General features: G+C 39.1%; 2 protein-coding genes across 2 annotated transcripts in view; both read left to right on the forward strand.

Moving 5' to 3' along the window:
* Positions 1-485: 485 nt before the first annotated feature.
* LOC118417826 (ER membrane protein complex subunit 4-like) lies at positions 486-10,412 on the forward strand. The gene is made up of 5 exons (XM_035823573.1): positions 486-567; positions 1,037-1,151; positions 2,248-2,401; positions 6,960-7,117; positions 9,645-10,412. The coding sequence occupies exons 1-5, from the start codon at positions 509-511 to the stop codon at positions 9,681-9,683; spliced, it is 525 nt and encodes a 174-aa protein (XP_035679466.1). The 5' UTR covers positions 486-508; the 3' UTR covers positions 9,684-10,412.
* Positions 10,413-10,589: 177 nt separating this feature from the next.
* LOC118418130 (5-hydroxytryptamine receptor 7-like) overlaps positions 10,590-12,573 on the forward strand; it is a 3,809-nt gene continuing 1,825 nt past the window's right edge. Inside the window, exon 1 of the mRNA XM_035823962.1 lies at positions 10,590-11,586. Within this exon, the coding sequence (XP_035679855.1) occupies positions 11,389-11,586 (198 nt within the window). The 5' untranslated portion in view covers positions 10,590-11,388. The remainder of the gene's footprint in view (positions 11,587-12,573) is intronic.

A 12,573-nucleotide genomic window follows, 5' to 3' on the forward strand; every position in this document is an offset into this window, starting at 1 on the left:
TCACCTTGTCATGACCCTGTATTGCACGCCCATTGCTCGTGATACCCGGGAAATTGGGCGGAACGGAAAACTGTAAAAAAAAAATAATGTTCTTTAAAATACCTTTTGATATTTTACTATCATGTACTGGTAATGGGGTAAGAAAATGGTGGCCCACTGCTAACGTGTGACAGCAAGTTTCGCCTTTAAACTTTAACGAATAATATGTGTGAGTCGCTTTTATCGAACTTAGCATTGGCGACGTTTTAGGATTGTCGAGTGTCTTATGACGTTGACGTTTCTCGTCAAAATCGTCAGGTGCTCGTTCTGTCGTTTAATGTGGTGATATGGAGAGAGTTTATGGGTTACATGCATTATGCCAGTTAATTATATCAAACATGTCGTAAAGTTTTGCGCTTACCAATTACCATCTTTGCAATGTCCGAAAATGTTTTGCCATCACAGTACAAAAGCGCCCCCTATTGATAGTAAAGAAAACTGCAGTGATATCATCACTTCACAAACCAAGATGGCGGCCGTACAGAACAGGGGCCGGCGACACAAGTGGGCGATAGACTTCAGTCACAGGTACTGTTGGACTTATCTGTGAGGTTTTTCAAATATAAATGTTTCTATAGAACACCAAGAACAATCTGAAGTGTGTTTGGGCGCTGAAATGACGGACGTTGTTGATGAAATTCTCATTTTTGTGCAGCGTCATGGGGGAGGGGGGGCAGATTATCGTATTTTTTGGTGATATCAAAATGTACATGAAAAACCTCCGCTTTCTTACTTTCCAGTCTTGAAAACCTGCTAGAAATTATCAAAAACTGTACATAGAAGATGATGTGCCATTTGCTTAATGTTCAACCAATGAAATAATGAAGCAGTGATCAACTGAAAAGGAAAATTACATATTTTTGTATTTTAACCTAGTGCAAGGGGACAACTCGGCACCAAGCCTCAAAGCTGACATAGATCAGCAAGCAGTGGTGAGAAATAAAACAGTGTTTAATAATCAGACTGAGACTGAGTGTTTACCATGCCCATCCTACAGGAGAGGTGATCGACAGATCCAGCCGACCTCTGACCTCCCGTCACCTGTCGGGTACACGGACAAAACTGTGACGGACGTGTCGGCCAGGGACAAGGACTCCAGTCTGGTGGCTAAGGTCAGGACTGTTATAATTGGTTGACAGAAAATGTGTCTGGAACTATATAGTCTTTACCTAACATTAGTAACAACTAATTTGATATTAAATTGGTTGTTATCTTCTATATTGTCTATTTTTACTGTCAGATCTAACCATATCTACTTTCTGGATACATACGTCTAGCCCTTCCTGATAGTGATAAATTATTCAGTCTTTAAACTGAAAAGATCAGTTCTGTGTTCAATTTGTGCTTTGTATTGTAGGTATTCATGCATCTTCACTGTAATTGGCACCTCAAACACATCATGTTACTACACAACGTAATACATGTACAATGTATCTTAATACAAAGGTACTAGTAGTATGTACATGTAGCGCATAGAGACAATGGGAAAGGCGGGCAAAAGACAATACAGATCTAGACAAAAAAATTTTGCTGTGGTTCTAAGTTTGTGGTAAAGCAGTGAAAACTGCAACATAAAACTACTGCAAACATTTCTGCATTGGCAGTACTGTCTACATGTATGCATGCAAATTGGCACATATGTGTAGTATGGCATTGAGCAGTACTAGTAGTATCCATTGTTTGATTATACTGTTGCTGGGTTCCCTGACACAGGGGTAGGCAGCAGTCGACTAGTCTTCACACAGCGCTTCCATGCAGCTCTGTCCAGTGGATCCACCCTTGTTAGACTGCACACATTCAGAGCCTTGGATGTTGCCTTGTGTCCCTTAAAAATTGAAACAGTCACATTCATAATGTACACGTTTGTATTTCATCCACACATGAGAGCCTTGAATGTTGCCTTGGGTCCCCTGAAACAGTTTCATCCATGTTTGTATTTTCTCCACAGAGAGCCTTGAATGTGGCCTTGGGTCCCCTGAAACAGTTTCATCCATGTTTGTATTTTCTCCACAGAGAGCCTGGGATGTGGCCTTGGGTCCCCTGAAACAGTTTCATCCATGTTTGTATTTTCTCCACAGAGAGCCTTGAATGTGGCCTTGGGTCCCCTGAAACAGTTTCATCCATGTTTGTATTTTCTCCACAGAGAGCCTGGGATGTGGCCTTGGGTCCCCTGAAACAGTTTCATCCATGTTTGTATTTTCTCCACAGAGAGCCTGGGATGTGGCCCTGGGTCCCCTGAAACAGTTACCCATGAACCTGTTCATCATGTACATGTCTGGAAACTCCATCTCCATCTTCCCCATCATGATGGTTGGGATGATGTTCATACGTCCTGTCCAGGCCTTCCTCTCTGTCAAGAGCAGTAAGTCCTACTTCTTATTCAGGGCTCGAAATATCTTTTTCTGCATACCTGCACTGGTGCAGGTAACATTGGAAATTACCTGCACCAGACAAATTTTATATGCACCACTCTGAATTTAGGAAGTATGGATCATACTAAAATTGTTTAGAAACCATTGCTATTTTTTCTTTTATAATCTATATAGGTGGTAACTGTTATAAGTCAATGCTGCTAATATAATAATCTCTTCTCTTCCTCATTCTTCCCTCTTGTGCATAAACCTACCAGAATTACCCCTCATTCTGCTACTTTGATTGACAATATTTATACAAACACACTTGACTCAAACGTAAAGGCTGGAATCATGGTCACAGACATTTCCGATCACTTCCCAATTTTCTTGATATCTGGATCAGAGGAAAATGGAAATGAACCTTTGAAAAATGTTAATTGTTATTCCTATCGTCAGATAAACGAGACGAACAAAGAAAAATTCATTGACTCCCTAACAAACACATCTTGGGATCCCGTCTTGGTAGAAACAGACACAGAATTGGCTTACGATAAATTTCTTAATACTTTCACTTTACTCTTTGACGAATCATTTCCAATGAAAACAGCAAAAATCGGCCAACGTTCCCACAGAAAACCTTGGTTGACCCGTGGCCTGCTCAAATCAATTAAGAAGAAAAACAAACTCTATATGAAATACGTCAAAAACCAAACCCCCCTGAGCGAAAGTACATACAAAGAATACAAAAATAAACTAACTCATTTATTAAGAATTGCTAAAAAGAATTATTACCACGGAAAATTTACGGAAGCGTCGAAAAATGTTAAGCAAACTTGGAATTTAATTAACAACTTATTAAATCGCTGTGATAAATCTAAAGCAGCTCCACACAAAATACAAACCGGTGCCCGTACTATCACAGATAAAAATAAGATGTGCGAAGAATTTAATGATTTTTTTGTTAATGTCGGCCCTACCCTAGAGAGCAAAATACCCATCGTAGCGAAAGATCCCCTCGATTTCATCAAAACTCATCTGAATAGGCAACTAACGTCATTTGAACCCCCGTCCACTGCTGAAATTTTAGATATAGTACGAAACCTGAAAGATTCCGCTGCTGGACACGATGGAATCAGCGCAAAAATACTCAAAATATCCCTACCTTATATTATTTGTCCTCTTATACATATCCTAACATTATCCATTCAGAGCGGTGTGGTCCCTAAATCAACCAAAATTGCCAAAGTGATTCCTATATTTAAAAGTAATGATTCTACCTCGGTAAGTAATTACCGCCCTATTTCAGTTCTACCGTGCATCTCCAAAATTCTCGAAAAATTAATATACAATCGTCTTTTAAAGCATTTAGATCAAAATGACATTCTATACAAACATCAATATGGTTTCAGAAGGGGATACTCTACTTCCATGGCACTTATTCAATTAATCGAGAAAATTACTACAGCTATCGACAACAATGAATTCACCATAGGGATATTTTTAGATCTAAGCAAAGCTTTCGACACGGTAAACCATTCTATTCTTCTCAAAAAGCTAAATAAATATGGCATTAATGACACAGCACTCAAGTGGTTTAAGAGCTATCTATCAGATAGAAAACAATACGTCACCCTCAATGGCTATACATCTTCATGCAAACTGATAAATTGTGGAGTTCCCCAGGGTTCAATTCTGGGACCCTTATTGTTTTTAATATATGTTAACGATCTTGCTGAAGCATCCAAAATTTTCTGTTTTATCCTATTTGCTGACGATACAAATCTCTTCCTCTCACATGCAGACTATGATTCGTTAATACGTCTAACCAATCAGGAATTAGAAAAAGTCATCACATGGTTCGAAACCAACAAGCTATCAGTTAATATCAAAAAGACGTACTATCTTATCTTTTGTAGTAAAAACAAGACATATAATAAGAAAAATGCCAATATCTTCCTAAAGAACCTTCCTCTATCCCAAGAATGCCAGGCTAAATTTCTAGGAGTACTCATTGACGATCGACTAACATGGAAGCCCCACATTGCTATGATATTAAATAAAATTTCAAAAACTATCGGGATCATAGGGAAAATTAGACATCTTTTATCCCAGAGAACCTGTATAACAATATATAACAGTCTAATCTATCCATATCTCATGTATTGTAATATTGTTTGGGGAAACGCCTACAAAACTACTCTACACCCTTTATTAATTCTACAGAAAAAATTTCTACGCATTGCGACATGTTCGAGTTTCTATACTCACTCTTCACCACTATTTGAGAAACTTAGAATTTTGAATATCTATGACGTCAACAGATTTCAACTTGCTCTTTTTACAGCCCAACACATAAACCATACTCTCCCCGATACCTTTGACAGCTTTCTTAATTTTCGCTCGCAGTTTCACAATTATCAAACTCGCCAAAGCACAAATCTACACATCCCCCTATTCAGAACCTCTCTTGCCCAAATGTCTGTCAAATACAAGTGTGTTAAAATATGGAATGATCTTCCCCCCTCCCTTAAGAATCTAACTTCCTCTCTCCCGACTTTTAAACGTAATCTGAAAATCCATCTGTTAATCCATCCGAGCCCCCTGTAGTAGCCACATTCTTTTTCTTTTTAAAACATATTATCTTAATTCATTCCGTTATTTGACTATCCTTATTGCATTATTATCATTTTTTAAGTATTATGTTGATTTATTATTTATTGTTAAGCCAAACCATTAATTACTTGTTTATCCTTATTACATCATTACCATTTTCGTTGTATTACGTTACTTTATCATTCATTGTTAATTCATACCATTAATTACTTGTTTATCCTCATTGTATCATTATCATTCTATGCATTACTTTACTTTATTATTATATATGATAATCAACTTTGTTTAGTTTAAAGGAGGAGGGCTAAGTATAAGCTTCTCAAGCTTTTTTCCTCCTCCTGCACCTGTTTTATCCATTGTTTTCGTTTTTTGATTTCTTGTTATATTTTGTGTGCGAATAAATAAACAAAAAAAAAAAAAAAAAAAAAAATAATATTTCCTATACATCTACTTCAAAGGACATTGTATAAAACCCAGTACATGGACCAGTGCAGGTTAGGTGCAGGTAGACACTTAGAAATACCTGCACTAACCTGTTATTCCTTACTTACCAGTCCAACAAGAAAAAAACGGTACTAAGTATGTTACAATTTCAAACTTTATATCCATACACAAAATAAAGCGCTGACCAACAAGCTTTTGATCAGTCCTCTGATCCTTCTCAAGTTGAAATGACCCAAAGCTGAAATCACACATCCAGTGTGAGTGGATCAAACCTTAAAGCCTGCTCTTATACTTACTGTATGAAAGATTAGGAGGCATGCAGTTTATGGCCTCTGCAAGGAAAAAACAAACATACTATTAGATAAATCTTGTATCCCTTCTCAGTCTCACTCCCCTTTGTCCCACTATTTTATCTTATAAATGAGTACTACTGTACTAGTAATGGTTTTCCATTTTGTGCTGATGTCCTTCCCCTTTTGAAGTATTTCCCTATAATGAATCAAAATGGAGTGAAATTTCACCTGGGTTCTCCTTTGAGCACTGATTGAAAACAGGATGTAATCTGTTTATTCTGATGGGATTAACATGCCCAGCAGGTGTGCAGGAGATGAACAGTACACCTTTTAGTGGTGTCCTTTATCTTAAGCACCTGTGGCTCGTCACGTAGGACTAGGGGTGGATACCGGCTCTCTGTAATCTCTAAGCAGATCCTACGGTAGCATGAGATAGTATCAAAAGCTGGCAAAGAAGTGTTGCCAGCCTTAGAGTGTGCACTGGCTACCCAATGCACACTCTTAGGCTGGCCCAAAACCTGAGTCCAAAAATAATCAAAGTACAAAAATATGCATTTCTAGTCAGTTTCTTATTTTGTTATCTGGCCAAAAAGTTTGAATAAAGTGAAACTGATTGCCTCAATCAAACTATATTGGTAAAAGTTCTGTAATAACTGTTGGTTCACTTTTAAATTTAAGTCAATGAAAAATTTTCTTTGGAAGAAATATATAGTCTTTAAAGGCTTATACTTTATAGTCCTGCGTATCAGTCTTATTTCTCTATGTGTAATATTGGTTTAATAAAACTCAACTAGACAGGATCAGATTCAGGTCCAGACCTAAACCTAAACCTCTGGACCTAAACCTGGACGTCGACCTGATTAAACTGAACTGATATCCACCCCTACAAATGACACAAGGCTAAAAATTCATCTAACCTGAAACTGATGTGTGCATAGTGACTTTCCCAAGGCAACAACATTAGGACCTGCTAGTGTTTGAACCCAGAACCATAAGTCTGAATTAGTCAACAGCCCAAACCACAAGACTGTCAATACATGTATTTGACCTCGCATCAGGAAAATAATTTCATAATTGAGGAAAATGAGGTATTCACTACATATTTTATGGTCACAATGAAGCATTATAGAGATTTCGCACGAAATGTCACCATCACAAACCACGCACTGCAATTATATCATCATTTACAGTATTTTGTTTGTTTCCATTCCTCCAGCTTTCAAGAACTTTGAAGGCACCCAGGCCCTGGCACAGAAAAGCGTGTACCTGGTGTCTAACCTCTTAGCGTTAGGCCTGGCCCTGTACAAGTGTCAGGCCATGGGTCTCCTCCCAACTCACTCCTCCGACTGGCTGGCTTTCATGGATCCACAACAGGTAAGACCTAAGGAAAAGTTGTGTTCAGGGTTGGACAAGTCCACTGGCCTGATTGTCCCGGGCAAGTAAAAGTGCCAATCAAGTAAGCTCATGGCCAACCGGGTAAGCTCATGGCACTTGCCCGATCGAGCTAGACAGATTTTACATGAGTGACATTTTGATCTGCTTGTTACTTTGCACAATCATGGCATCAAGCATTAGTTGACACAGTAAAATAGAGCCAATAAAAAACGAATTCCATTGCTGGAAGTGAGAATACCAAGAAAAATGTCATTTAGATTTTGGGCAAGTGAATTCATCTAGTTAGTTCGGACAAATAAATTTTCTATGTGCTTGCCTGATAGGACAAGTGGATTTTAGAAAACGTGTCCAACCCTGTGTTTCCTGACTGACCCTAGCAAAGACCTAGTTGTTCCCATTCAAACATGGTCAACATGAAAAGAAAACAACACCGAAAATGGAAAATATGTCATGTGGTAGCCTTGACTGTATTTGTACTGTAGAAGTGACACTAGTGAAGTAGCCATAAGTTAGCATAAGTGTAGTTGCCAACATGGTACATGACGCACATGTACATTGTATTTGAAAGAGACACTAGGCTACCACACAATTGTAAAATTCTGCATTTCTTGTTTATGGGAACAAAAGACTTGTTTGTTAGCTGTGATACATTTGTACCATGTTTTCTCCCTTCAGTCAGTCCTTGTTACTATATGCTAAGTAAAAAAAGTAAAACTTACGACATTCAATTTAAAGGCACTTTTGTTTTCATCTCTCTTCCTTCTTCTGCACTCATGCATTAGATTTGTAGTGTACACAGGATGCTATCCATAAAATTTACATGTTAACCAAATCACTTGCATCACACCATTAGGGATGTGTACCGGTACAGTGTACCGATACAGTACCGGTACAATCAATTAGGTACAGATACAAAAATACCGAACCCTGGTGTACCGGTACTGGACCTGTATCTAATTAGTGCAAGCCAGGCAGGATAACAGGTCAGGGGATGGCCACTTTGACAGATAAAATTACTGTGAAATCACCATAGCAGTCTCTGAGCCCCAGTGAGGGAAAAGCAACAAGGGTCAAATTTTTGTTGCATCATGTGTCTACCATAATAAACACGTTTTTATTGGTTCAAACATGCTTCTACCCTTTTTAATACATTGTTTTGCCATTATAACATAATATAACATAATATTATGATATAATATTCAATGCCATGCATTTAGGTCCGGACTCATTAGGTCCGGACCTGTACCTAAACCTCTGGATTCGAATCCAGACCTGTACCTAAACGTGGGTTTAGGTACGCATCCCTACACACCATATCCTTGGGAGTTTATATGGAAATTTTAAGTTTAAAAAAATTGACATTTTGCTAAGCCTCAGTAGGAGGCAAGCTTCCCTGGTAAGCACTTTGATGTCATGCTATTTGTTTTGAAATCTAGACGAAGACTTATACGATTCCTCAGGTGCCACACAGGGTGCCCAAAGTAGTGTGTTTAATTTCAAAGCAAATATGAACTCTTAAGTTACAAAGTGCTAGCAGGGGATTATAGATACTAATAGGACAGGTATACAGTGTATAAACCAGTATATATGTTCACCTGTGTTTTGTCAGTACATGTAGATTATACCAAGCTAAATTTTATTTGTGCGTCGGCGTACATACTAGAGTATAGCTTACCAGTTAAAGCATCGGACTCAATATATACCATGCCAGGGCTCGAAATACTGGGTGCATGTGCAGGTGCACCCAAAATTGGAGATGTGCACCCAATCTTTTTCTGTGGGTGCACAGGGGGCACCCAAATATTTTCTTAGGTTTGTGTATGTAAAGATATCAAAGTATAGAAGTATACATCATATTCTTGACATCTAAGTATTAGAAAGATAATAAAAATGTCTATCATGGTACTTGTTTAAGAATTTGATAGCTTGTAACTAAGTTTTATCACTAGGTTATTACTTCGTGCACCCAAAAATTGCACCCAATTTCTTAAGCTGGGTGCACCAGTGCACCTAATCCCAAAAATGAAATTCGAGCCCTGCCATGCCCAGAGGTTGTGCCCTTGGGAAAGACTTTTCCTGAGGTGGAGTGACGCCCACCGAATCTCTTGGCTTATTTGTCTAAAGTGTGCCAAAAACACACACGAACTTGGCTTGCCAATATGCCAACATCTGTACATTCCCCACTAAAAGTCATTTAGCCTCTTAGGTCCTGCATTGTACATAATTTGCAAAGCTTTTAACATGTCAAATTTTGTCACTAGAAGGAAAAAAAAAAATTGGTGCTCGCATTCTTTGTGTGGGAAAGAATGTTTATCTTTGCACAATGAGAAGACAGTATTTTAACGATATAAGAGGCAAGAGGATAGATAAAGTTTTTTTATGATTGGACAACTTGGGAGATTCTTTACTGGTAATACAGGTACTAGTAGAGCATAATATGCAAAATATGTGTTTTTGCTTGGTGATATGCTGTAAAATGCTATGAAATGTCATCTTTATTTTGCAGAGAGTGGAATATTCCATGGGAGGCATGGTGGTGACATAGAAGAAGAGTACAAGAGCCTTTCGATTATGTCTACTTTAAACTACATGTTCCTTGTAATCAGTTTACCACACAGTACTAGTTTCTGTACACTACAGCATATGGCATCAGATACATGTACACGTCATTTTAGGCCTGTATTTTTTTTTTTAGTCATCTATTATGATCTAAATGTTGTATGTGAGGTTACGCTGCAATATTTTCCTTTGATTGACGTGAAGTGAATACAATCCAACTGTGATTGCACAAAGATTGAAACATGTAATAAGTAATGTATGATGATTTATTTATGGAACAGAACATAAACATATACTACCATTGCTTCGATAAATATATGTGTATGCTGGTTTCGTTAATGTAACCTTTGCTTCAGAGATGTGTATCTCCTAAGAGAAATTCTATGTGGATATGCATGGGTAACATAATGACACCCTAAACCATTCTGTCCTAGTTCTGTCAGTTATTATTTAGGAGTGTCCCACTAATGTAAAAATACTGTAAATGTATACATCTGCAAAAGGGTTTTAGAAATGAATCAGAGATTAGTGCTTGGGAGATATTCATTAAAAGGCCTGTTTTCAGATGGTATAGATAAAAGGCAATTTGCACATTTTGGAGTCCAAATCAATTATAATTGTAACTGGTCTGGGAGTTGAGGTGTGTTTTTGCCTGAGACTGTTATCTTTGTATTCTTTTTCTCATTTGCTCATTGATAAATACAACTTGCTGATATGACCCCATATCTTGGTCGTCAAAGCCAAGTCAAGAAAGAGAAGGAGAGAGATAAAAAGAGAGTAGGACTGGGTGTACCGGTACAAAACCGGTTTTTCTTATTGAACCGGTCCGGAAAAAACGGACAAGAAAAATTCGGTGGACCGGATGTTGGACCTATTGGAAAATGAACAGATGATATGATCTGGAATTCACACGTTTAAGGGCTTACCTGTTCAAGAAAATAATGAGCGAAGTAGAGTAGAACCTATCGTCATTTCTACCAAGTTTTACTGTCAATTGTACAGAACTGAACTTGTACGGGTTTAAAACGCCAGTGGGAGTCGAATACTCCACAAAACAGCCTTCTTTGTAGCGAAAAAGACCATTGTTTTGAGTATCGTCCATTCATATGTTTTCACATAATGAATCAGGTTGGGAGCTGGACCTGATCCTCTGGACCAGAACCGTACCTGAACCTGAATTTCCTGTACCGGTACCCACCCCTAATGGAGAGAGAGGGCTTTCAGATTCTCCTTGCTACTCATCCATTGAATAGAAGATACACAATGTTTGACACATCCCTTCTCAACTTTTCTCATAGTAGACCAAAGTTTCAAAATCTCTCAAACCTTCAACCTTTTCTTACCATCTCCCATATGTTTCTGCATATTGCCGTGGCAACACCACTACGTTGGCTGCAGGTAGTAAATAACCTGAGAGATTACTCCTATGTTGTTGAGTACCACCTGCTGTCGGCTTTGTAGTGAGCCTGCCGGGGTGTCAGAATGCTCAGAAATCAAAGTAGACAGCGGATTGGCTGAGGATTCATGGTGCGAAACGTCACCATGGCAACCCTCATTTCATATCATCAACAGATATATAATGAAGGTCGTTCCAGGTAGTTCAGACCGCTTGGTTGCGCAGTTCAGGCAGTTTGAGAGCATCACATCCTCCGAGTCTCTAGTCGCCACCATCGTTTGCCTTCGGTCTGACCATGTCAGGTGATATAGAACAGGTTATCAATGCCTCCATCAATGGATCCGTCAACGGTACTGATGTGGACGAGTATGCCGCAGATGTGACCGGGCTACCGGCGGAGGTGTTGGTCGCTGCGGTGTTCCTGGGGCTCGCCGCCGCCGTGGGCACCCTCAACAACCTGCTGGTCATCATCGCCTTCCTCAGCAGCTTCAAGGTAACATCGCATTGCCGGTGAACTATTGAAAACGTTTACTATGTCGTTTACGACAAAAGACCAGTTTCTTACAGTTCACTGAAGTGTCACTGACGAAAGATAGTGGATACTAGCTGAAGCGTCTGACCGTTTCCAAAATCATATCCAGTTGCTTGAGTAACTGCTTTTTGGCATATCTTATTACCTGGATGTCGAATCTTCATCGACGTTTATGATGTCGTTCATGTGTGTACTTTGCTTGTGTTAAATGGTAGAATGAAGTAGACGAGGATCCACAGTGGTGAGGGAAGATAGACGTTAATTGTGTGTGGCGTAACTGGTAGAGTGTTAGGCTCAGACCTAGAGGTCCCGAGTTCGATACCCGACGTTGTGCTCATGGGAAAGGCACTATACACGATTTTCCTCACTTCACCCAGGTGTAAAATGTGTACCTGATTTCGGTCAGAGAGGCAAAATACCACCTTTATCTTGTACGTTGGGTTTTAAACTTCCGAGTGACTGTGCACCAAAAAGGCAGAAAAGACTTTCATTAATACTTTCCAGTAAAATACCGCGCCCCGTCCAATTTCTGACGGGGCAGATTTTTAACGAAAAATACGACTGACAGACAACTGGGGCGATTTTGTCGTTCGGCGAGATCCGGCCGATCTACAAATTTGGCCGGCGTTCGCTCTAATTCTGACGCCGACTTAATAAAAGCTGACGACATCAACTCATCTGGTTAATGGAGGAGCCTCCAGAATCAAAGTGTCCTACGAAGTTAGCAACATCTAACAACATTATGATTCAAGCAATCCTAACAATGCCCAATGCAAGGTGTAACATGGCCATTGCATTTTCTATGAAATCAAGATATGTTCATCGTTTGTCTTAGGTCCTTTTTGGTAGTTGGTTCTAAAATCCTGAATCTACAAATCGGCATCGTTGGTTTGGCCTGCTTTGTGGTATTCCTACAGCAAAATATGTAAGCGTCTTTGGCCAAAATAC

Source organism: Branchiostoma floridae, chromosome 6 (assembly GCF_000003815.2).
Source record: "Branchiostoma floridae strain S238N-H82 chromosome 6, Bfl_VNyyK, whole genome shotgun sequence".
NCBI classification, from domain to species: Eukaryota; Metazoa; Chordata; class Leptocardii; order Amphioxiformes; family Branchiostomatidae; genus Branchiostoma; species Branchiostoma floridae.

What these genes read in the sequence shown, in the direction of transcription:
- LOC118417826 (XM_035823573.1), top strand. Translation starts at nt 509, where the DNA reads ATGGCGGCCGTACAGAACAGGGGCCGGCGACACAAGTGGGCGATAGAC. An exon ending in GCGATAGACTTCAGTCACAG is followed by an intron (nt 568 to 1,036) that starts GTACTGTTGGAC and finishes CCCATCCTACAG; the next exon opens with GAGAGGTGATCGACAGATCC. An exon ending in CTTCCTCTCTGTCAAGAGCA is followed by an intron (nt 2,402 to 6,959) that starts GTAAGTCCTACT and finishes CCATTCCTCCAG; the next exon opens with CTTTCAAGAACTTTGAAGGC.